Consider the following 25,449-nt stretch of genomic DNA (forward strand, 5'->3'; position numbering starts at 1 on the left):
GCCTCCAATAATGGGAGAATACACATTCTTCTTAAGCTACATAGAACATTTACAATAATTATCATGTACTTGGCCATAAAGCAAGTCTCAACAAATTTCTAAGAATCAATATCATAAACAGTATCTTATCTGACCAAATGCAAATAGGATAGAAAACAGTAACAACAAGATACCATTATAAAAATCCCATATGTTTGGGGTTTTTAAAACATGCCTTTAAGGAATTCATAAGTTAAAAAAGGAAGCATAATGGAAAATTTTAAATACTGAAAACTGAGTAATAATTAAAATACTGGAGATCACGTCTGGAATTCAGTAAAAAATAGTATTTCAAGGTAAATTTATGTTCTTAAATTTTTAAGTTATATGATATGTTTAGTATAGGTAAATCTACAGAAATAGAAAGTAGAATTGTGGTTGATGAAGGCTGAAGGGGAAGTAGAGGAGAGATGGAAAGTGACAGCTAATGGGTACAAGGTTTTTTTTGGGGGGGGGAGTATAAAAATGTTTTAAAATTTATATGGTGATGGTTGCACAACCCTGTGAATATACTAAAAATGTTGAATTGTACACATTAAATAGTGAACTGTTTAGTATGTGAATTTTCTCTCAAAAAGTGGTTATTTTAAAACCTTATGTTAGACTAAAAAAGAAACAAAAACCAACCATCAATAAGCTAGGTATCCAAATTAAGTTAGAAAAAGACTAAGAGAATAAACCTAAAGACAGAAGAATAAAAAAGACAAGAGCAAAAGATAGATCAAATAGAAAGCAAAAAGAATTAGACAGTATTAACAGAGACAAAAGGTCTTCCTTTCAATGGTATAATAAAAAAGGCAAATCTTTGGTGAGAGTAATCAAGAAAAAAACATAAACAACATTAGCAAGGAACAAAAGGACATAATAAACCATAAGCAGAGATTTTTAAAGATCATATTATGACAAATTTTATGATAATAAATTTGAAAACAGGGACAAATTTGATGAAGTCCTTGAAAAATAGAACTTACCAAAACTGACTCAAAAAGAAAAAGAAAAGCCAAAGGGTCCTATAACCATTGAGGAAACAAATACATAGTTTAAAAGTCCTTCTGCCCCTCAAAACAAGTCCAGATAGAATTGATAATTCAAGTTTTATACAAACTCTTCCAGAGAACAGAGAGAAGTAATACTATCCAATGCATTCTACAAGACTAATACTAACCTTTATATCAAAATCAGAAAAGTCAGTATGAAAAAGGAAAATTACACGTCTCACTTGTAAATGTGGAAATTTACAACATAATACCAGCAAGTAGAATCCAGCAATGTAGAAAAATATATCATGATCAATATTGGAAAGCAATAGGCTTAAGGTTAAAAAAATCTACCAAAGCTTAACTGATACAGTTAAACACTTATATGGAATTATTAGCCTTCAAAGAGTTATATTAATTTTGAGAAATAAGGATTAAGGAGAGATACTTATTCAACCAGATAGTAAGATATACTACAAAACCGTATAGATTAGTCAAGATAACAAAGGCTACGCTGCATTAACAAAGGAATCCCACGTATGATGACATTCATCAAAGTGTTCGAGGTAGTAAGAGGTTGGAAGCAGTCTAGATTTTGTTCCTAGGAAAATGAATTAAATTAGAGTGGATAAACACTGTTGTATATCAAATAACAGTTAAGAGACTATAGACTAGAGGCACCTGGGTGGCTCAGTCGCTTAAGTGTCCGACTTTGGCTCAGGTCATGATCTCATGGTTTGTGAGTTTCAGCCATTTTGGGCTCAGTGCTGTCAACTCAGGTCCTCTGTCCCTCTCTCTCTCTCTGCCCCTACCCTGCTCACTCAGAAATGAATAAACATCTAAAAAGAAAAGACTACAGACTAGATGTACACAGAGTAACACGTAACATATATACATATATATTTTTTAATACTGCTGAGTGGAGAAAAAACCAATGAGAACCACAGCACCATACCATTATCTAATTTAAAAATCAGAGCCAACCTCCTGAGCAGATGGGAGATAGGCCCTGAGCTGGGGTGACATGTATTCTGAAGGGGCCTGGGTCATGTAGGGGAGAGTGACCTCCTGTGTTCGTGTGACCATCCCTCCCTGGCAGTGATGGGGCCAGACCCATGCCCCATCTTTCCTCTCTGTTTTGTATGAACATGAGGAACAGCAGTTTTTTTGTTTATTTAATTTGGTCCAAAATCACATGTAGTATTTGGGGATGTGGATTTTTAAACAATTTGTTTTCTTTGGTTTAATGGTGGATATAGGGACCAACCAGAGCCCAGTGCCCAGAGGGCAAGGAATGATCTGGTGGTGCTACCTGATCTGAAGGCATGTGTGGAGCTTGGGCTGAACTGCACAGCTGGTGGGCATGGGTGGAGTTAGGGGGTGGTCTGTGCTCAGCTGATAACTCCCATGCACTGTACAGCACATGTCCCCAGAGCCTTCTGGAATCATGCACATTCAGGGCATTTCTCCCTCCAGCCAGGGCATTTCTCCCTCCAGCCAGGGCTTGTCTCCCAACTGATTGGGCTAGCCTCCTCCAAGGAAGTCCCAGAAATAGACTGACCAGGGAGGGCATGGTTTCCACTTCCAGGGTTCCCCTCCCAGCCTGAGCCCTGCCTCCAAAATCTGGAGGAGGCCCCCTTTATAAGGTCTAGCTGAGCTCCCACATTTTCCCTCCCTGGTTCCTTTCCTTTCCTTTCCAACCCCCAGTTGGAGTTGCTGCCTGGTCTAACCACATGTGGGACCAACACATCATAGTAGGCAGCCTTTATTGTCTGCTGCCTCAGGGGTGCTCCAACCACTCTCCTCCCCATATCGGCCATGGCTCCCCGACTCCCCTCAGCCTGCCATGGGGTCCAATCAGCCTGGCCCCACTCCATGGAATGCAAAATCTTACTGTATATAACTCCAGGTGACATTTCTATATTTATAGCAGTGTTGAAACTCACGTGTTTTACACAGAGAACCACTCTCTCCAACCCTAACCTTTTCCCATTCAACAAAAGGTTTTCAGAATCCTTAAGATTTCTGGGGCAGGTGGAAACAAGATCATGGAATGTGTGTCAGCTCCAGCAGTGATTCCAATGAGCAGCAATGGGGAGGAAACACAACATTTTTATTTTTTATTTTTTTAAAGTTGTTAATGTTTTTTTTTTTTTTGAGAGACAGAACGCAAGTGGGGGAGGGGCAGAGAGAGAGAGGGAGACACTGAATTCGAAGCAGGCTCCAGGTTCTGGGCTGTCAGCACAGAGCCCGATGCGGGACTTGAACCCACGAACCGTGACATCATGACCTGAGCTGAAGTCAGACGCTTAACTGACTGAGCCACCCAGGCGCAATTCCTCCATCATTCTTATCTGTGTAACTGAGCCTGGCACATACAGTATAAGCTCTGCAATTTTAAATGGAATTATTAATTTTTAGTTATTCTCGTTCCAAATCCAACACTTCTTCCTCTATTAAACAATGACCTCCTATGGAAAAGCAAACAACAAAGGAAGAAACAAATTTAAATTTCATTTGTAGAACATCTTAAAATTTGCCAGTGTCATTCTTTCTATTTCTTTGGTCATGCTTTCTCATACCATCTCATTTCATAGTTTTGCACACGTTGTTCCTTCTGTCTGAAATATCCTTCCTTGTTATTTTCCCAGCTGACTTGTTCTTTTTTTTTTTTTTACAGTTTAGTGTCACGTTGGTTTCCATATAACACCCAGTGCTCATCCCCACAAGTGCCCTCCTCCATGCCCATCTTCCCCCTCCTCCCCCACACCCATCAGTCCTCAGTTTGTTCTCGGCATTCAAGGGTCTCTCATGGTTTGCCACCCTCCCTCGCCCCCACTATTCCCCCCGTCTTCTTCCCCATGGTCCTCCGTTAAGTTCCTCCTAATCATGTACGTGCAATCATATGGTATTTGTCTTTCTCTGCCTGACTTATTTCGCTCAGCATAACACCCTCAAGGTCCATCCATGTTGCTACACATGGCCAGATTTCATTTTTTCTCATTGCCATGTAGTATTCCATCGTATAGATAAACCACATCTTCTTGATCCATTCATCAGTTGATGGACACTTAGGCTCTTACCATGTTTTAGCTATTGTGGAGAGTGCTGCTATGAACATTGGGGTACATGTGCTCCTATGCCTCAGCACTCCTGTATCCCTTGGGTAAATTACTAGCAGTGCTATTGCTGGGTCATAGGGAAATTCTATTGTTAACTTTTTGAGGAACCTCCACACTGTTTTCCAGAGGGGCTGCACCAGTTTACAATCCCACCAACAGTGTAGGAGGGTGCCCATTTCTCCACATCCTCGCCAGCATCTAGAGTTCTCTGATTTGCTCAATTTAGCCACTCTGACTAGCGTGAGGTGGTATCTCTGTGTGGTTTGATTTGTATTTCCCTGATGAGGAGGGATACTGAGCATTGTTTCATGTGTCTGTTGGCCATCTGGATGTCCTCTTTGGACAAGTGTCCGTTCATATCTTCTGCCCATTTCTTCCCTGGGTTGATTGTTTTTCGGGTGTGGAGTTTGGTGAGTTCCTTACAGATTTTGGATATTAACCCTTTATCTGATATGTCATTTGCAACTATCTTTTCCCATTCCGTTGGTTGCCTATTAGTTTTATGGATTGTTTCCTTTGCGGTGCAGAAGCTTTTAATCTTGATGAGGTCCCAATAGTTCATTTTTGCTCTTGATTCTCTTGCTTTTGGGGATGTGTCAAGTAAGAAGTTGCTGCAGTGAAAGTCAAGGAGGTTTTTTCCTGCTTTCTCCTCTAGGGTGTTGATGGTTTCCTGTCTCACGTTCAGGTGCTTTATCCATTTTGAGTTTATTTTTGTGTATGGTGTGAGAAAATGAGCTAGTTTCATTCTTCTGCATGTTGCTGTCCAGTTCTCCCAGCACCATCTGTTAAAGAGGCTTTTTCCATTGGATACTCTTTCCTGCTTTGTCAAAGATTAGTTGGCTGTACACTTTTGGGTCCACTTCTGAGTTCTCAATTCTGTTCCATTGGTCAATGTGTCTGTTTTTGTGCCAATACCATACTGTCTTGATGATGACAGCTTTGTAGTAGAGGCTAAAGTCTGGGATGGTGATCCCTCCCGTTTTGGTTTTATTCTTTAGTATTACTTTGGCTATTCGGGGTCTTTTGTGGTTCCATACAAATTCTGGAGTAGTTTGTTCTAGTTTTGAGAAGTATGCTGGTGCAATTTTGATTGGGATTGCATTGAATGTGTAGATTGCTTTGGGTAGTAATGACATTTTAACTATATTTATTCTTCCTATCCATGAGCATGGAATGTTTTTCCATTTCTTTGTGTCTTCTTCAACTTCCTTCATAAATTTTCTATAGTTTTCATCATACAGATCTATTGTATCCTTGGTTAGGTTTATTCCAAGGTATTTTATGGTTTTTTGTGCAATTGTGAATGGGATCAGCTTCTTGATTTCTCTTTCTGTTGCTTCATTATTGGTGTATAAGAATGCAACCGATTTCTGTACGTTGATTTTGTACCCTGCAACTTGGCTGAATTCTTGGATCAGTTCTAGTAGGCTTCTGGTGGAGTCTGTCAGGTTTTCGATGTAGAGTATCATGTCATCTGCGAAAACTGAGAGTTTGACTTCTTCTTTGCTAATTTTGATTCCTTTGATTTCCTTTTGTTGTCTGATGGCTGATGTTAGGACTTCCACCACTATGTTAAACAGCAGTGGTGAGGAAACACAACATTTTTAAAAATAATTTTTAAAAACGACTTATGAAACAATTTTTTAGGATGTTTGTGATTTCCCGAACTTGCTATAGATGCCATGTTACCAGTGATTTCTTGTGGTGGGGGCTTGTCAATGTTTACTCATTTATTTACCAACTTCTGACCTAGGCATGACAGTGGGCACTGTCTCCCAACCCCAAGCTCTGGCTGGGCTCAGCACCTGTATTCTCTGTTATAATGTGGCAGGGACCTGTTCCTTACACATTTTACAGTTACCTCACTTTTCCCATGTATGTATTTGAGAAAATGCTAATATACAGAGAAAAAAATGGTTCTTAAAGTTTGTGGGTTTTTTTCCATTCTGTGGGATTCACATTGGCTTATAGCATTTAACATAACTAGTATGTTGTTTTTTATATATGTGTTTACTGATTGACATTTTAACAGATTTGTACTTTTAAAAATAAAACTTGCTAGTTCTGCTTGACCAAGTAGTGCAATCATAATTTTTAAAAATATTGTTGCTCTCACCAAACTACATGCCCGAAAAACAAACAACCCAGTGAAGAAATGGGCAGAAGACATGAACAGACACTTCTCCAAAGAGGACATCCAGATGGCCAACAGACACATGAAACGATGCTCAGCATCCCTCCTCATCAGGGAAATACAAATCAAAACCACACTGAGATACCACCTCACGCCAGTCAGAGTGGCTAAAATGAGCAAATCAGAGAACTCGAGATGCTGGCGAGGATGTGGAGAAACGGGCACCCTCCTGCACTGTTGGTGGGAATGTAAACTGGTACAGCCCCTCTGGAAAACAGTGTGGAGGTTCCTCAGGAAACTAACAATAGAACTCCCTTATGACCCAGCAATAGCACTGCTAGGAATTTACCCAAGGGATACAGAAATGCTGAGGCATAGGAGCACATGAACCCCAATGTTCATAGCAGCACTCTCCACAATAGCTAAAACATGGAAAGAGCCTAAGTGTCCATCAACAGATGAATGGATCAAGAAGATGTGGTTTATCTATACCATGGAATACTACATGGCAATGAGAAACAATGAAATCTGGCCATGTGTAGCAACATGGATGGACCTTGAGGGTGTTATGCTGAGCGAAATAAGTCAGGCAGAGAAGGACAAATACCATATGTTTGCACGTATAGGAGGATTAGGAGGAACTTGACGGAGGAACAAGGGGGAGAAGAAGGGCGGAAATGGTGGGGGAAAGGGAGAGAGGCAAACCATGAGAGACTCTTGAATGCTGACAAAAACTGAGGACTGATGGATGTGGGGGGGAGGGGGGGATGGGCATGAAGGAGGGCACTTTGGGGATGAGCACTGAGTGTTATGTAGAAACTAATTTGACAATAAACTATTTGTAAAAAAAAAAAAATATTGTTGCTGATTTCAGAGGGATATTCACCAATAAATGTATGATGTATAGCAAGTATTGCCCCCAAAATAAAAATAAATAAAAATTCATGCATACAAAATAATTTGAGTTTTAAAAGAAGTCAAGCAAAAATATGCACATCAAATCTATTAGGTCAGTAACCTCTGGGATGGAGGATGGAAGTGAGGAATAGACATAAAAGGAAACAAAGTGGTAAATGATTGAATAAAAAGGGAAAGATTTTGATTAGACCAATGCAGGTGGTATGGTATAAGAAAGGAATATAGTTAGTATAATCCTCATCATCTGAAGTCCAAAAAAAGAAGAAGGAACGAAATCCATTAATGTTGTAGTAGCTTAAAAAACTACAACTGTTGTAACAAAAGACTCAATAGTATGACTTTTTAAAAAATTATTTCCCACTCACAAAAGAGTCTCCAGTTAATGTTCCAGATCAGCAGTGAGTTTCTGCTGAAAATGCCGTTCAGGGTCTCAGGCTCATTCCATCTTATTATACTCCACTCTCCACTAGGTACTCAGCGTTCTCTCCATTCAACTGGTAGATAGAGGAGAAAAAAGCACAGATCAGGCATGGAGTTTTATAAAGGAAAATTTGAAAATGACATACATCACTTCTGCAATTCATTGGCCTAAACTCAGTCTTATGGCCACACTCATTTATAAGGGACAACTGATCGTTGTCATCTAGTTGGGTGCCCAGGAGGAAGCAGATAGCATGGTTATTGGGGAGCACTAACAAATCCTTGCCACAATGGGTAAGAGCTTTGTAAAAAGAATTATAAGATGTTATTAAAAGATATTAATCATTCAGGATGATGGTCACATTGCCTGCTTTTCCTGACTCTGAGTAACTGTTTCCTTTTTTTAATTTTTAATTTTATTGTTTTATTAATTTTTAAAATTTACATACAAGTTAATTAGCATATAGTGCAACAAATATTTCAAGAGTAGATTCCTTAATGTCCCTTACCCATTTAGCCAATTCCTCCCTCCCACAAGCCCTCTAGTAACCCTCTGTTCTCCGTATTTGTGTCTGTTATGTTTTTGTCCTCCTCTCTGTTTTTATATTTTTACTTCCTTTCCCTTATGTTCATCTGTTTTGTATCTTAAAGTCCTCATATGAGTGAGGTCATATGATATTTGTCTTTCTCTGACTGACTGATTTCACTTAACATGATTGGGCAATTTTTCAAATGTCTTCAGACTCATTGATACCTTTCTCAGGGTTAGCCTACTCTCTAGGCTCCTCCCTCCACTTTCAATCCTACAGGAATTAATATTTTCCATTTCCCCAGAAACAATGTCCATCCACCGAAATGGGGGTGTGGGTGGGCAGGGATTGGGATTAGAGAGTGGGCAGGAGGTCAGCAGTAGAGACAGGGGTAAACATGAGATTTTTACTTACTTCCTCATATTTTCCAGTACTATTTCAGCCTTTAAAAATAAGCACAAGCATGTAATCATCTATCAGAAAAAGAACAATGAAATTATTTTCACTGAAAAATTAACAAGAAATCAATGAGGAAAAATCTGTCACAAAAATTTTTTTCCAGCCTAAGAGGGAGGCATCATTTTAAGTGCCTTAGTCCAATTAATTTTACAATTGTATCACTTTTATATATAAGAGTGTTAATAAACATTCTAAGATAGTAAGTTTTTAGACTGAATCCTTGTGAACAATGAGATTCAACTCTGGGCAAAGGGAAGAGTTGTGAGGTTGAAGCAGCTGAGAGTGTGGAGTGTGAGGGATGCAGAGGTGGTCTGATCCTTCCTGTCATGTCAAGAGTGAAAGAACGTGCTGTCTCCTGACACATTCTCATATTCCAGAGCCTTTCATTATTTGCATTCATGTACCTGACTCTGTTGCTAGCTCCAAGGATATACATAAACATGTGACCAAGGTGGTGACCTGAGTAAATTCCTTTTGTCCCTTTCCATACTTCTTCCAGATTCCCATAAAGATAATTCAGTCCCAGAATAGATGGGTGCATTGTTCCTACCAATGGAAACTAGAATGAGAGGTCTCCTAGATCTCTATAGCTAAGGGTTTCCGTGAAGGCTAGAGAAGTGATTGCTGTGGGGCAGGCCCCAAAAACCCATTTGTTCTCAGTCCATATTCATGATGCCTAAGTAGAAGTTTCCCTGAATCATTTCTGCTGCCTCCCACTTAACCTGAGGAGTGAAGTCTGGTAGGTCTCTCATCCCCAAACTCCAGAGAACCCAGGAGGTTGCTGCAAGGTTGCTGCCTGCCATCCCACTTCTTCCCTGGTGGCCCCTAAGCCAAGCTTAAGTCAGTATCCATGAATTCTCACCCACTGACCATAATGATTAATCTAAACCAGTGATCTTTGGCTAAGTAAAAGCACCTGGAAAGTATATGCAAGATTGTGTGTTGGGAGTGAAGGGAGGGTGTATGTGGATTTTTCAGCAAAGAGAATATAATTATCAATATATTCTTAATGGTAAGTATGACCCCCAAAGATATTAGGAATCAAAATAAATAGAAGGTCTGTTTATATTATTTTTCTAAATAGGATGATTTTTATTTTCTTTTAATAATGAAATTAATACATTCATTATAAAAATATTCCAACAATGCAAAAATGTATTTATTTATTCATTTAACAAGTCTTTATTGAGTGCCTATACAAGTTACTGAGAATAAAATGGTAAGAAAAACAGACTAGGCCTTTGCACTTATGAAGTTCACAGACTAGTGGAGGATATACATAAACCAAATAATCACATAAGTCTATGTATAATTATAATTTCATAGAAGTACAGAAAAGGAATAGAACACAGACACAGAAAAGTATACACCAGAATATCAAGACACACTCTGAGGCAGTAGATAGGGCAAAATTCCCTAAGGAAGTGAAATTTGAGTTGAAACTTGGAAAATTATAGTCAACTAGGCAAAAAAAGATAATATAAATGTCTTGTAATCCAGTTACAGAATGCCATAGCTAATACATTGTGGTATATCCTTCCAGCTATTTTACTATCCATATACAAATATGTATGTACATATATGTGTATATATTTTTATATAATTAGAATAAAGCCCAGTCCACAAATTTAAGTGTGCAAGACATCCAACTTTTATCTTCTATAGCAATACTCATAATTTCCTTTTTGTCTTCTCACTACACGGAGGGGGGGGGCAAAGTGGTATCAGTTCAAGATCTACTATTTCCTCTATGTTTGTGTTCAAGGATACTTATAGAGTGCCTTAGAATTGTTGGAAGGAAGGAGTCCATGTGGTTCTGGTGATCTACAAAATTCACCATTCTCATTTCTTCCTTGTGGCCCCTTCAGACATGATGGCTTTCTATTTGCTTCTGTCCCATCCTTGACTGATCAAGACTTTCTCTACTGCTTCCTCCCATTGCTATGCTGAGACATAGAAAGCTTGATAAGACCCTATACTATCTGGATGGAAGTAATATAAAGCAGCCACCTCCACCACCACCCCAGATGTCTCTTAAGAGACATGACCAAAAGTCATCTACACAATTCAATCCAGCAAACCTTTCTGAGAAGCTTCCAGTCAATGGCAGACTGAGCTGGCTTGGAAATCTTTCATCTTCCCACTTGAAATTCACAGAAATGATAGAATATGCACCTCTTGGGGCGCCTGGGTGGCTTAGTCGGTTGAGCGTCCGACTTTCACTTAGGTCATGATCTCGCGGTTCATGGGTTCAAGCCCCGCGTCGGGCTCTGTGCTGACTGCCAGCTCAGAGCCTGGAGCCTGTTTCAGTCTGTGACTCCCACTCTCTCTGACCCTCCCCTGCTCACGCTGTCTCTCTCTCTCCTAGAAATAAATAAAACATTAAAAATTAAAAAAAAAAAGAATATGCACCCCTTGCAAAAATAGTAATATAGTCAAGTTCATAATCATGAAACAGAAATCCCCAAGAACTGAAGAATAAGCTAACAACATTGAGCAGAAGATGAAGACAAACAGATGGATATTGATTTTAAGGGCTGGGAACCAGGATTTTAATCCCACATAATGACAGAAGACAATGCTTCCAGGCAGTGGAAGGTGGGAAACTGGTACTGAGCTACTATCTAATCTCAGACCCTACAGAAGCACAACCAGTACATGAAATGGTGATTAAAAAACCTTTCCTCACAGCAAAAATATGGCTTTGCTTATCTTTTATGTGAGAATATGTGTAGATAAAGAGCCCCGTGGGAGCAATCAGAAACCAGGCCAACTCCACCCATCAGTGTGGGACTGAATTCACAGTTCCTACATTTCAGATAACCCAAAGCATTCAAACCAACATAAAAATAATCTGAAACTGGTGAAATGTGTATGGCCTTGGCAGAGGTTAAACTCAAAAGCAAGGAGATAATTAAGACATTCAAACATAGATCTCAAAAAATTACCAAGAATAAGCTCAAAAGATGAAGTGGTACAAAATATAAATGAGAAGTCAGACTACATTGCAGAAATAAAGAATGGAAAGTATTAAAATATGTCTAGGATAGTTTCCAAAAAGAAAAACTAGAGAGAATGGGGAAAAGGCAATCTTTGAGGAGACTGTGGCACAGCTGAAGCAAAACATGAATATTCATATTGAACATACTGAGTCTTCAGCAGGCTAAATACAAATAAAACTGTAACCAGGTACATCTTAGTCCAGAGAACCAACTATATCTACCTAGTATGATATTTTCATGTGTTTGGGCTTTGGGAAATCACAAATCCCTTCCCTAAGCCTTTCTTGAAAAGATGAATGAGGAAAATGGAAAAGTAAGAAATATTATGGAAGAGAAAAACAAGAACATAAAGTTCTATCTAAAACACAATAATATATCATATATGCATACATGTAAATATGTATGTATTTATAATCTCCAGTGCAATATTAAATCTTTGCTTTGAAAATAAATTAGAAACCATCTTCAAGGAAAGAAAGAAATGGCACTCTTTTTTTTCCAGGATTCCATTAAGTGAGGACTTGGAAATGTTCAATAGTTTTCACTGTCTGTCACCTCATCCCTTAGTAAATAATTATATATTTTCTTCTTTCTTACTCTTCAGAGGTTTCCCTTGAAGACATAATTAAGATGAGCCCACTGGAAAACAGTATCAGCTGTTGGTCAATCCATGGTCTCTACACACTTATTTGCTTGCACTCTGTTTTTTACTAGACACTAAATTCTGAGCCCAGCTCTTTTAAAGTACAGCTAAAGTAATCAAGGCACAATACAATAGCTGGAACACTGTGCTAATCTGATACATTACAGATCTGCAAGGGCTTAGGTAGACAGAGTAAGAGAACAGATAAATTATGGGTAACAGTCTAAAGATATTTTCTGAAAAAATCTTTAGTCTACTGTTAGATAAGCATCACGAGGTATGTCTAAGAAACAGTGTTTGAAGAAAATGCTGTTACAGTGAAGAATAAACACATAATCATAAAATTTATTTCAAAAAAATGTCAGACTTCAGTCCTGCCTCCAAGGGACAGCTCCCAGAAGACCTTCCTTGGAGTTTTTCATTCTCCAACTTTCTCTAGTCCTTTGTGTTACTTCCGTAAGTGGACTATTCATATCCATTGTCTGTGCACTGCAAAATTTATAATTTCTCCCACCAAAATAGAACTACTGAAGGAGTCAGATATAATCTTTAGCAAAATAAATAATAAAGCACTGAAAGGATTATAATTAAAGCAAGAAAAAATAATTTCTGGGATTAAAAAAATTTTTCAGAGATGACTGGGTGGTTCAGTCAGTTAAGCACCTGACTCTTGATTTCAGCTCAGGTCATGTCCTCATAGTTCATGAGATCAAACCCCACGTCTGGCTTCACACTGGCAGGGTGGAATCTGCTTGGAATTCTCTCTCCCTCTCTCTCTGCCCCTCTCCTGCTCGCATGCACATGCTCTAGCTCTCTCATCTCTCTCTCTTTAAAAATTAATAAATAAACATTAAAAAAATTTTAAATACAACTTTCAAGTTTAAGAACTCAGATTAAATGGAGGAAATACGTTTTAAAAATGAGAGAATTTACACGCACACATTCTTATCTTATCAAAATAAAATCAGAAATTAATAAAAGATTACCATAAAATAAAACTGCCTGATTATATAGTTCTCTAAAATAACTACTGGATCAAAGTGGAAGTTAAAACTAAGTTTGTAAGTTATACGGAAAGCAGAGAAAAGGAGAATACATCATATCAAAGCCTACAGGGCATGACTAAAGCCATACTCCGAGAAAAATAAAGTCTTAATTACCATTATGATTCAAGAAGACCATATAAAGGAAAATAAGCACTCTTCTTGAAGAATTAGATAAAGATAAATAAAACAAAACATATCCAAAACTACAAGAAATTAGAAAAGTGAAAGATAAAGATATGACCAAGATAAATAATCGTAAAAGTGATAAATCAAAAGCTTGTTCTTTGAAAAGACCAATAAAATAAGTAGACTCTTCACGAATACAACTAAGTGAAAACATAGGGAAAGCAAAAGTGTACAAATTATGAATAATAAAAGGTTTAACTACATAAATGATGTGATTTAAAAATTATTTTATATACATAGCTGACATCAAATTAAAAAACTCTAGAGTTAATGGATGATTTCCCAATAGAAGTCACCAACATTAACTCAAGAAATAGAGGATTTGAGTAGAGAAATTACTAGAGATTGAAAATGTGATTATAGATCTACCACTAAAAAAGGAACCAGGATCAAATGATTTTGCAGTTCAGTTCCATGTAACATTTAGAGAAGAAATAATATCCATGTTACTCAAGCTCTACTAGAAAAGAATTAAAAAATTGAAAGTTCACTAATGAATTTTATAAAGCTAGCAACCCTAAAACCAAAACTTGTTAAAGACAGTACATAAAAGAGAACTATAAAAATACTAATAATAAATAAAAAATAATAATATTAACAAATTATAAAACATATAAACAAATAGAACCCAGAAGTTTGGCAAGAAAAAGTTATATCATGACTTAATAGGGATTGATCCACAAAGGCAAGAATGTCAAAGTTAGGAATTCTACCAATATAACTCATTTCATAAAAAAATTAAAGGAGAATAAATATGCTTCTGTCAATAGATATTGAAAAATGATTGGGAAAAAAATCAGCATATACTCCTAATGGATGCCAACAGGAACAGAAGGGAATAACTTAAATATTGAAAGGGCTTTTTACATATCGCTTCTCGGCCTTTTGGCTAAGATCAAGTGAAAGGGCTTTTTACCAACAATCAATAGTAATCCTCATTCTAAACATGAAATGTCAGAGTCATTTCCACTGAAACCAGGAATAATTCAAGGTTGTCCACAGTCTTCATTTTTATTCAACAGTATTTTTGGAGATTAAAGCTACCACAATAAGAGAAAATAAACAATTAGTATAAAATTGAGAAAAATTAAAATTAATTTCAATTTACAATAGATATGATTGTGTTTGTCTAAAACACAAAGGACTATTTAAAAGGTACAAAGTTAATAAGCAAATTAGAAGAAGTGGTGCAACATAAGATAATACAAAAAAAATAATAGCTTTCGTCTATTCCAGCAAATTTTTAGGGAGTATGAAGAGATCATGTGCTAACATTATTTTCTTATTTCTTGTGCTTTAAAGGACATATATTGCTGGTGAAAGGAGTATCATCTATTAAATTCATCCATAGGAGGTTTTCATCAATTGCTACTTCAGCCAGTTGTATCAGCATCAATGTCCCACTGATATCTATGTCATTTTTTATTACATTTTTTATTTGTACTCAAGTGTGTTTTATAAATTTAAATCTCTACCTATTCCAGTTTTTATAAGAATATTACCTTTTTTTCTTAATGTCCACCAAAATGTCTTAATTCATCGTGCTCAAGCTCTCTAGATCTAATAATTCATTCCATGCTTCAAAAAGACAGTTTCTTATCTTTGGTTCCAAGGCAAATATAACAATATATAACAACTCTCCTAGTTGGAAGATTGAATTATCTAGCAGATTTTCAAATTCTCGGGTACACTGATTAGTTCATTCACTGTCATGTGTCCCAAGACAATGTTAAGATTGCTTTGAGTGAAGTGTTATCATTCTCACAAAATCATCTGTCAGACTGCTTTTTACATATTCTTATGGCATGCTCATACCCCAAAGTACACTGTATTTATCTTTCTGATGTTTTAAATGTCTTTATAATAGACCCATAACACAATGAATTACTAATATCACAACCCAGTACTATAACTTCATCTTTAATAAAAGCGGCTCTATAATAGAGGACTTCACCAACTGTCCTTGGTGTATCATACCTCAAAGATAGCAAAAAGAACAATAATGTTTCCATTTACAGAGAAGAATAACATTTCGTAAATAGCGTATGACTAATAACATATGAAAATTCTGCCAAAAAGTGGAGGAAAGCATGGTATACTCAATGTCTAGGGCTGGGAAAAAGAAGTAAAATTACTTCTTTACTTCATACCACTCATAAAAGTACATACCAGAAAGATTAAACACACACACACACACATAATTGTTTAAATCTTGAAGAAAATATAAAAAAATTATTTTAAAACCCTGGGGTGGGAAAAGTCTGCTTGGGCATGACCCCAAGCCTAGACGTCCTAAATGGAAAGGTTGAGTGATAGGACTACTTAAAAATAGAGGTCATCTACACAGAAAGACAACATAACAAAGTTAAATGAAGTAAGAAATGCATGGAAAGATGCATATATGTTTTAAGTGAAATAAAAGTTGCAAAACAGAACAATGTACCATGAGTTCATTTTCAGATAAAAATGTGAATACATATATCATTTATGTTTCTATATACATAAAACACATTATACTGGTAATAGTAGGTAACTATAATGATGGGTAATAAAAAGGCAGTTTTATGTTTCACTTCATATGTTTAGCTGTTTTAATTTTTAATAGCCATGAGTTATTTCCATGGTTTATGATTATACAATAAAGAAGATTAAAAATGAGTTCATTGTGAAAAGTAACTTCTCAGGGTGCTGTCTCAAATCTGTCTCAAAATGGTAGTCAAATGCCAAGTTGGATGCATAATGTTGTCTACCAATGCAGAGCCAATACCATGGCCTTCTTCCCCAGACACTAATTTTTCCTCTCTCTAGGTTGAAACAAATATATCTGGGACATCTATTAGTAGTTTAAAAACAGCTGAAAAACAATTCCAGGGTGTTACTAATATCTTAATACTTCCCCAATTATAAACATATCCACCTAAACAAACATAATCATATATGTGATATATATTTATAGACATTCACGAGTTATTATATTCATGACATAAGGATTTAAGCTTTATGTTGGAAGAAAATCAAACAGAATTTATTGAATTTTCACAGATGACATGGTGCAATTTAACAGTTTCAATTTTTGGCTGTAGATTACATGGGCCAGCTTAACAAGAGGTGAAGATTGATGATGTTAATTGTCCAAATCAGTTTGAATGGATTTACAACTTAAAAAATATTTTAAATAGTGTTGGTTTTATTTGTTCTTGCCCAAATTCCACTTTTCTAATATCAAAATGAGAATCCATTTAGCTTATTTTAAGTTGTAAAAGAAAGTCAAAATTAAAATTTGGTTTTATTAATCCATTTCATTATGTCTGCATTTTCACTACAGCTTATTGAACAAAAGCCACAAATATTAGCATGAATGTAGTTAAATCATATTTCAGTGAACAGAAGACTGAAATGGAAATGGGAAAAAATAATTAAAGAGCTGATAATTAATTTTGCTTGGGTTTCAGAAAAATTTAATAACAAATTATTATTACTAATCAAACAAAATAATCCAGAAAAGAGAGACACTAATCAACATGTAGGAAACAATGCATTGCACCAATACCACAAATTTCCTCCTGCTGTAAAAGTATACGTTTCTCAAACTCTGTATAAAAGCTAATTAATAATATATCTTTATAGTCATAATATTTTTTATAGTCATAAAACTGTCACCCAATGATACTCTGCCTCTATCAAAGTCTATCAAAGGGGTACCCAAACAGACAAAATTTAGATTTATGTCCAGGGAAAAATATGCTCTAACTATTGAATACAAGTATTTTATTTCAATAAGTCAATCCCCACTGCAGACGTGGATGCACCAGGTTCTTCTGCTTTAATGGCACCAACATCTAGCTAAGTCAGCTTGTTCTGATTCCCTGAGCAGTAAATAAATGATCATCCGATGATAATTTGGTTTCTAATGAAGACTGATTTTAGGGAGAGAATGTTCTGAGCATCAAACACTAAGAATCTGGACTATTTGGTAACTATTTTTCTTACAGTAACATAAATTATCACTTTTTTTATTTTCAAAAAGATATTCTACCCCACTTGATAATATGTTATCTCCTCTGAAGATGTAGTGTGTGTGTGTGTGTGTGTGTGCGTGATGGAATATTACCCAGCCATCAAAAAGAATGAAATCTTGCCATTTGCAATGACATGGATTGAGTTAGTATATTATGCTAAGCAAAATAAGTCAATCAGAGAAAGACAAATATTATATGATTTCACTCATATGTGGAATTTAAGAAAAAACAGATGAACCTAGGGTAAAAAAGAAAAAGAGAGAGAAAACTATAAAAGACTCTTAACTATAGAGTACAAACTGAGGGTTGATGGAGGGGAGGTGGGCAGGGGATGGGCTAAATGGGTGATGGGTATTGAGCAGGGCACTTGTTGGGATGAGCACTGGGTGTTATATGGAAGTGATGAATCACTAAATTCTACTCCTGAAACTACTACTACACTGTATGTTAACTAACTAGAATTAAACAAAAACTTGAAACAAAGAAATGCTCAATAAATAGGGGGCTCTATGCCAAAACAAAGATCTTGTATTATTACACTTACTCTTTCACTTTTTAAAATATAAATGGTCAACAGGGCCAGAGAGTTACACTAAGCCCAATCTCATTAGTGGACAGAATTATATGCGCATGAACCTGTAAGGATAAAGTAATAAGGCCTCCTGCTCCCTCACCTCCCTTTTCCTACACTCGGTCTATTACCAAACACAAAATTGTCCAAACCCTTAACACAAGACCTGAGGGGAACCCAATGCACAGAGTCAAATGTGCAAGTATATCATTTTGAGAAATAAATATCTGTTAATACAACAACTCAGGGCAGAGCAGACCAGGGGCCATTATCCTAGTTTGCTGCACACCAAGATGGCAACAAGACGGTTCTAGTTTAAAGGCAAAGAAGAGCCACCATTCAGAGAAAACAGAAAAAACTATTTAGCTTGGGATGTGACGTAAAATGAATGCACAAAGATAACATTGAAAATAGTCATAATCATTCTTTAAAAAAAACATTTTCAAGAGAACTTAGCAGAGAAATTAAACAAACGGAAGTGCAAACACACAATTTGCCTGAACCATATCAATTTGTTAAACCTGCACTTGGGATGTTTACTGAGACAAGACAAGTAAAATATGAATTTAAAAAAATGAAAACCACTTTTCTGAGCCCTGAAATATTATGCTTGGGGTGACAATTATAAGAGAACTATACTTCATTTTTATAAAATTACCTTTGGACATATTTGACAAGGATAGACCCACTTAAATTACTCAAATCATTAGATGAGAACAAAACCAAAATATTCTCCGAGTTCCTAATTTCCTCAGTTTCCCAGGAGCTGCCATCATCTCTAAAGAGAGAACACTGCCTTCTCCTTGCCCCCATGATCTGCCACAATCACGGCCTCAATGCTAGAGCTGTACCCTTCCCAAAATAATTGAGAGTGGCAACCTCCAATGTGAAAGCATCGGGACATCAACATGTGGCTTGGCTGGCTATGTGGCCTGCCTGGACCAGGCTGTCACACATCTGTCTCACACAGCACTTCCCAAAGTCCGGGCAATTGGGTTCCAAATAATACCAGGTGTGGGACAGCAAAAGTAATGCACTACACATAGGGCTGTGCCACGCTAAGACTAGCTTCTCCTTCAACAAGAGTTCCAGAAAATTTTTGGCATCCACTCACCCTAGGTTGCCACATTACCACAGCAATGACAATTATTATTTTGTATTAAATGTCCACTGTTGCGTGACCTGGTGTCCTGAAAATTAGATGGTCACAGAAACACAAAGAGACTATATATATAGCCAGTGATATTCCAGAAGGAGGAAATAAAGATAGAAGTAGGAGGAAGGGAGAGGGGAAATAATGGGAAGGAAGGAGAAGAAATCTGCCAGAGCAGATGGATGCTAGTCAGGCCTGTGCCCCTGCCACATAGTGGCTTTTTATTACTTAACCTCATTTTTACCCACATTTCAAATGAGGTTAAGTAATAAAAGTCACTCAGCACCCCAAATTCAACATGGCTTGATGTGAATTTTTTTTTTGGATATTCAAACTACACATCTGGGTCAGAAAACAAGTGTGTTCTCATTGCCTCTGTTTTCTTAAGTATCTGTTTTTTAGGAGAAAATTAGAATGATTTAAAATCAGACTTTGAAATTTTATTTACAGTATCATCTAATTTTATGTATAGAATATATAGAAATATGGGTAGTGAAAGTGTCTGAAAGGCTACACACTAAGCCTCAATTCTGTGCTTCTCTCCCCAGCCACCACAGTTCTTTTTTCACCCCTCCACTCTTATACGCTGCACCTCATCTCTGGGAAATCACATCCACTCCCATGTCCTCAACTAGCATTCATCCTTTGGTGGCTCCCAAGCCTTTATTTTTCCTCTGAGTGCCAGTTAAATACATTCAAATGACGATAGGCTCTCTCCATCTGGATGTCACATAGATTCTTCAAACTCAATTTAAGTGGATTCGCCTTCCCCTCCCAAATCTTTTTCTCCTCCCTAACAATGCAGCAAGAAAAAATGTTACTTGCTGTTTCCCTACCCACCCTTAAAACTGGTGTCGAATGAGTCTCCACTTTTACTTTATTCAATAGGGCCCCCATATGCAACAAGTTTAAGGCAACCAGTTCCTGACACTTTTGTCTACTATAGACATTAAGATAAGTATATGGAAGCCTGAGGATGAGAGCAGTTAGTAACTGAACTGAGGATTTTACCCTTCCTTGATCTCACTTGGAATATGTTGTGAAGGCTGGTGAGATCATGTCTGAGGAAACACTGAGCCCTTGGATATAAGAAAATCTTATTCTTTGACAAATTATTTTAACAGTTGTCTTGGAGGAATGACAGAACTCTACACAGTAGTCACTTAATAAACGCTAACTTTTATTGTTGTTATTATTTATTAAATGACACTGACACATGGCAGAACGCCCCAAGCAAAACAAAGGCCACCCAAAAAAACTATCAACCCTACATTCTAGGAAATTAAAGCTGCTTATTTTTCTTAATTAACTGCTCTGTGCCAGAACATTTGAAGTATTTTGCATGTATTACTTAATTTAATCCTCATGACAAGCCCCATCTTCATCACTCATCTATCATTTCAGAGAGGAAACTTCACCCATCTCATTTTTAATCTAAGTTCTTTTTACATTCAGTACATGTTCCAATCAGCTGCTTCATTCCCAACACTTTCTTTTTCAAAAATTTCCAAAAAATATTAATTTTATATAAATAAAAATACCTAGATGAATAAAAAATAAAAAAGGTAAAAGATCACTCATTATCCTTCCACTCAAATGTAGCCAGTTACTGTTTGGATGTCTATAATTCCATAATTGCTAGTGTCTACTTTAAAATATGTTTTATTATCTTCAAAAAAGAAAAGGAATCATTCTACGAACACTGCTATCTAAACTACCTTTCTCATTTAACAATGCAGAATGAATCTTTTCCTGTGAATATGGATTTGGATAAAAATATTTATCATGTATACTGTGTGAACTTTCCTGAAGTTATTTAACTATTCTGGTGTGCTAGACACTTAGTTGTTCCCAATTGTTACTGTTTTGGACAGTGCTGGGATGAATAGCCTTGTACCTATAGCCTTTAGCCAATTATTCAATTATTTCCTTAGGACAAAAGGTTTACAAACTTTAAGGCTTATATGTATTACCAAATGGCCCTCCACAAATCTTGGGCAAACTCAGTGTAAACAGTTCTACACGAGGGTTTGATAGGATCCATTTATCCACACCCTCGCAGACACTGCAGTTGGTGAGAGAGGAACCTCTATATGAATTCCAAAATATTCTTTCTAGTCAAAAATATTTAATGGTTCTTGGTGTTCGGTGGGATAATATTCAAACAGCTCTCCACAAACTGGATGCTCTCAGCTTTCCAAATTTATTTACTGCCATTCCCCACTCTAAGTAGACAAGTCTCCTCACTGCCATAGGAAAAGGGTTCCTACCTCCATGTCTCTCTCACCCTCATGGCCCCTCACTCCAGCTCTTGGAATGTCCTAACTACCTACATCAGTCAGGACTCATTTTAAATAGCTGCTTGCTCCATGAATCTGTAGCTGACTACTGTATCCCACAGAAACCTTTGCTTCCTCAGTGCTCTGAGAGTGCACATTTGACAATTAGTATATGGTCCAGATATTATTATCTATTTGTATATTTCTTATCTCTCCAACTAGATTATAAACCAAAGTACAAGGATGGTTTCTTTCTTTCTTCTTGTTTTGTTCAGCATTAATACACAACTTTATTGATGATACACAAAGTTAATGCAAATGACAGGGAGCTTACTTATGACCAACTAGTTCACTGTCACTTATGCAAAAGAAATAGTAATAATATTTCAATCTAGGCAGCGAAATAAAAAGCAACAAACATGTTTTCAGAACAGGTAGTGATATTCATTCATCCAGCTTAGACCTGAAGACCAACTCAGATAAACATCAGCATTGACGATATAATGATATTCATCACTCAAAATTGGCAGCTGAAAGGATTCCTTTACCATATAAACAAGGTGGAATAGTTTACAATGTGTGTTACTTCAAAAATACAAATCAAAATTTATTCTTGGCTCTTTGGGAACATATGCTCAGTCAGTTTGGCCATGAATTTTCCAACTTTTACTTTCACCAAAAAATCATGGTGACTTTCTATCCCCAGAATCTTATCAGCACACGCTTGAAATTCTTTTAAAAAAAAGAAAAGTGAACCTTCGCCGAATTGATTCTGAGCAGGTTCATTTTCTTCCCATTTAAAATTGTCATTTATGTTCTCAAATATGACCAGAAGTTTAAGAATAACCTCTTTGTTCTCCTTCTTATTAAAGAGGGAACCAAGTGAAGACGGTACTTGGGCCCTGAGCAGTTCTCTAGTCATGGCTGGATTTTCAGCCAAATTCAAAAGGAGTTTCAAAACCTGAAATTTGGTTTCTTCATTTCCTGCTGAAAATAAACGAAAAAAGTCTGAAATGGAATTAGCAAGCATATGCTGATACTCATTAGTAACAGTCATATTTGTGAGCAATCTTAGTCCAGCCAGCTGCACCGATGAGTTCAAGCGAGAAGTGATTGTGTCATCACACACTTGATTCATGTATATCTTAAGCCTGCGCTGATTTTCAGCATTCACACTCAAATTATTCAGGACAATTAAAGCCTTTTCCTTAACTATGGGATCTCGAGTATTGAGGATTTTTGCAACAATTGGGAGACCACCCAGATCACGAATAATATCTCTGTTAAATGCATAAGCAGCATTGTTACCTAGAGCAATTAAAGCTGCTTCAAGAATATAAGGCTTTTCAGACATCTCAACCAAGCAAAGAACTTTCTGCAGCTCTTGAGGGGACAAAATAGTATCATCTGAATTGGGGGAAGCCCGTTTCTGAACAGCCCTACGAGCCCGAGTAGCTCTGGCCCTTGCTCTGGCCCTTGCTCTGGTTCCAGCCTCAGTCCCAATCCGGGCCCAAGGTGGGTACCACACTATACCCTTGTTTTCACTGTTGTCATCATCATCATCAGACCAGTCATTGTACCTGGCCCCAGGACAGTCCCCAACATCATCCACATCCCCAGACCCACTCTCAGCCATTTTCTCCTTGTTCTGTTTTCTTCCCCGGGTCAGTCTATAAATACAATAGCAGGCTCCAGCCCCAATCACCAGTCCTGCAGTCACCCAGCCTACTTTCCTGGCGTAGCCCATGCAATCGTCCCTGACAATAGCAGGGACCAAGGAACAGAGTATTCACTCAGGCTGGGAGAGGATTCACTATGGGCCTGGGTGCAAGGCTGTGGAAGGTGATGTCTTCAGCCACTTCAAGGACACAATAGCTGATACTGGAGATGGACCTGGGGGTGGAGGAAGGAAATAGGGTTTGAGTTTCTCTTTTGTGTTGCCCCATGCAGGAGTTGCACAGACGGTCAGGAGTGTAATAAATGTGTCGTTGGTAGGAAATGCAGATTGTTAACAAACCCTCTGTACCCTCCTCATTTCACCCTCCCTTTTTCCTCCCCAGCCCACCCTCTTCCCAAGCCTAGATAAAGGCTATGAAGCCCACAGTCTTTGCTGAGGCCTCAGCCACCCCAACTTCGAGTGTCCCCAGGGAGTGGCACTGTTGCACTAACCTCCTCCAGACAGGCAGTTTGTCCCTTCTTCCCTCCCTTGGAGGTGTGCCACGCCCAATAACCCTTGCAATCTGTAGAGATACCACACCAGTGAGAACTGAGGACTTGATGGGTTGACTGTTCACATTTGTAGTTTCCTGATTGACCATCCAGGTTGTCAGATTTTTTAAACCTCTATGCCATCCAAAACATGCACAAGCCTGCCCCTTCCCTAACCTGAAATGGGAGGGATGTTAAGAAAATTAAGTAGAATTGAATGAGCTTGTCCAACTGCAACTGATCTCCAGCCCCTCCCCCATTTTAGTCAGCCCCCACGCCTACACCGACCTCTACCGATCAGAGGAAACTTCCTCCCTTGCTTCAAGTGGTGCCACCTGCTACAGCAGACCTGCAGGATGACAGATCGAAAACATGGGGACTAAGTACTGTTGAGAGAAGAGGATTATGAACAAACTCCCTGATAGGTTTCCCTTCTGTCATTCTCCTCCACCCCCACCCCTGCGCCACACACACACACACACACACACCCTGAACGCCATTTCACCACAGTCCCAAGGGTGCAAGAAACACACTCAGCCTTAACCTAGATTATTGCCATCTCTAGCTTCTCCCTAACCCCACCACCGCCCCTCTTAGGGTCCCCAGATAGCCTTACCCTCAAATCGACCTTCACTGATTGGGGTTAATTTCCTTCTTCTTCTCTTTCCTGGTGTAGTGCCGCAACCTATGGAAAAACTGACAATCCAGGAGAGGCTTGGACCCCCCTAGACACAGAGCCATGGTCAGGAAGACACAGCCACAGTCAGAAAGTCGGGAAACGGCTCCTACTAGAGCTCTTGGTGGACGACCAGTCCCCTGAACATGAAACTCTTTCCTAATTCCGAGGCCTGGTTGTCAAAGGTTTCCCACCCCTATGAACCCCTCTCAGGGTTCTGCTGGCACATCACTTTGCACCTTCCCCCTCCCCAAATGTCCAACCTCTTCGCCGGCACTGTCCTGAAGGACTGGGGGCCAACACCCAGGCCACAGCTCCCTTTCCGGATTGTGGCCTCGGCTCCCAGCAGATTCTCAACTCCCGATATCTGGGCTCCTCCCCAAACAGCCCTCTGCTCACCATTTCGCAGCATCGAAATGGGCTGCAGGCGGGATAGATGTCTTGGAAAGCCGGTGGCGAGAGGAAGAGACGACGGAGGCGTCTCAGGACCCGCGACGGTCTCCGCCCTACGCCCTCGGCCACCCCCACCTTATGGAATCTCCCAGGCACTGACCTGCAAGAATCCGGGACAATTTCCTTCTCCTCCTTCCCCCTGCCGCAGGCCCGCTGGCCCTCAGGGCAATGGGGAGCTGGTACTCAGACGGGAACAAGGACCAGAACAAGAAGGACTTCTGCACACGTCAGCTCTTGGTCACGTGAGAGCTACGTCATCCACCAACTCGGGTCCCTAATTTCCCCTCCCACCAGCAGTGCGGCAGAAGAGGGCCCGCCCCCCTCTATTCCCTCCCCCATACCAGGCCTTGTTACCCTTTCTTCTCTGCTAATCCCATCTCCCTGTAGTTGTGTTTGCCTTCCTCAGATTACCAGAAAGGGACAGCATCTTCCCCAGGGGCTACAGGCCACTTGTACTTTTTGAAAAATTGCCTCTTCCTTCCCTAAACTCCTGGGACAGCAATCTCTCCTTCAACCTCCCCTCCTCTCAGCTATTAATGTCTACCATTTCCTCTGAAATCTAGTCCCAGATCTCAAACGAAAAAGCCATCAGAAAAGGACACTTGGAGTGAGAG

General features: G+C 38.4%; 1 protein-coding gene across 2 annotated transcripts; it reads right to left on the minus strand.

The window, feature by feature from the left end:
- Positions 1 to 21,763: 21,763 nt before the first annotated feature.
- ARMCX3 (armadillo repeat containing X-linked 3) lies at positions 21,764 to 25,060 on the minus strand. 2 transcript variants are annotated; one of them, XM_039225398.1, is made up of 5 exons: positions 24,936 to 25,060; positions 24,323 to 24,402; positions 23,995 to 24,055; positions 23,668 to 23,738; positions 21,764 to 23,391 (listed from the first exon to the last, which is right to left on the minus strand). In XM_039225398.1, exon 5 carries the CDS (start codon positions 23,243 to 23,245, stop codon positions 22,106 to 22,108), a length of 1,140 nt encoding a protein of 379 aa, XP_039081329.1. In that variant the 5' UTR covers positions 23,246 to 23,391; positions 23,668 to 23,738; positions 23,995 to 24,055; positions 24,323 to 24,402; positions 24,936 to 25,060; the 3' UTR covers positions 21,764 to 22,105. The 2 variants fall into 2 exon arrangements, with proteins under 2 accessions (XP_039081329.1, XP_039081328.1); XM_039225397.1 differs by having other exon boundaries at positions 24,323 to 24,431.
- Positions 25,061 to 25,449: the final 389 nt, after the last annotated feature.

The sequence above is a fragment of the Hyaena hyaena genome, unplaced genomic scaffold (assembly GCF_003009895.1).
Source record: "Hyaena hyaena isolate Hyena2069 unplaced genomic scaffold, ASM300989v1 scaffold_2116, whole genome shotgun sequence".
In the NCBI taxonomy this organism is placed as follows: domain Eukaryota; kingdom Metazoa; phylum Chordata; class Mammalia; order Carnivora; family Hyaenidae; genus Hyaena; species Hyaena hyaena.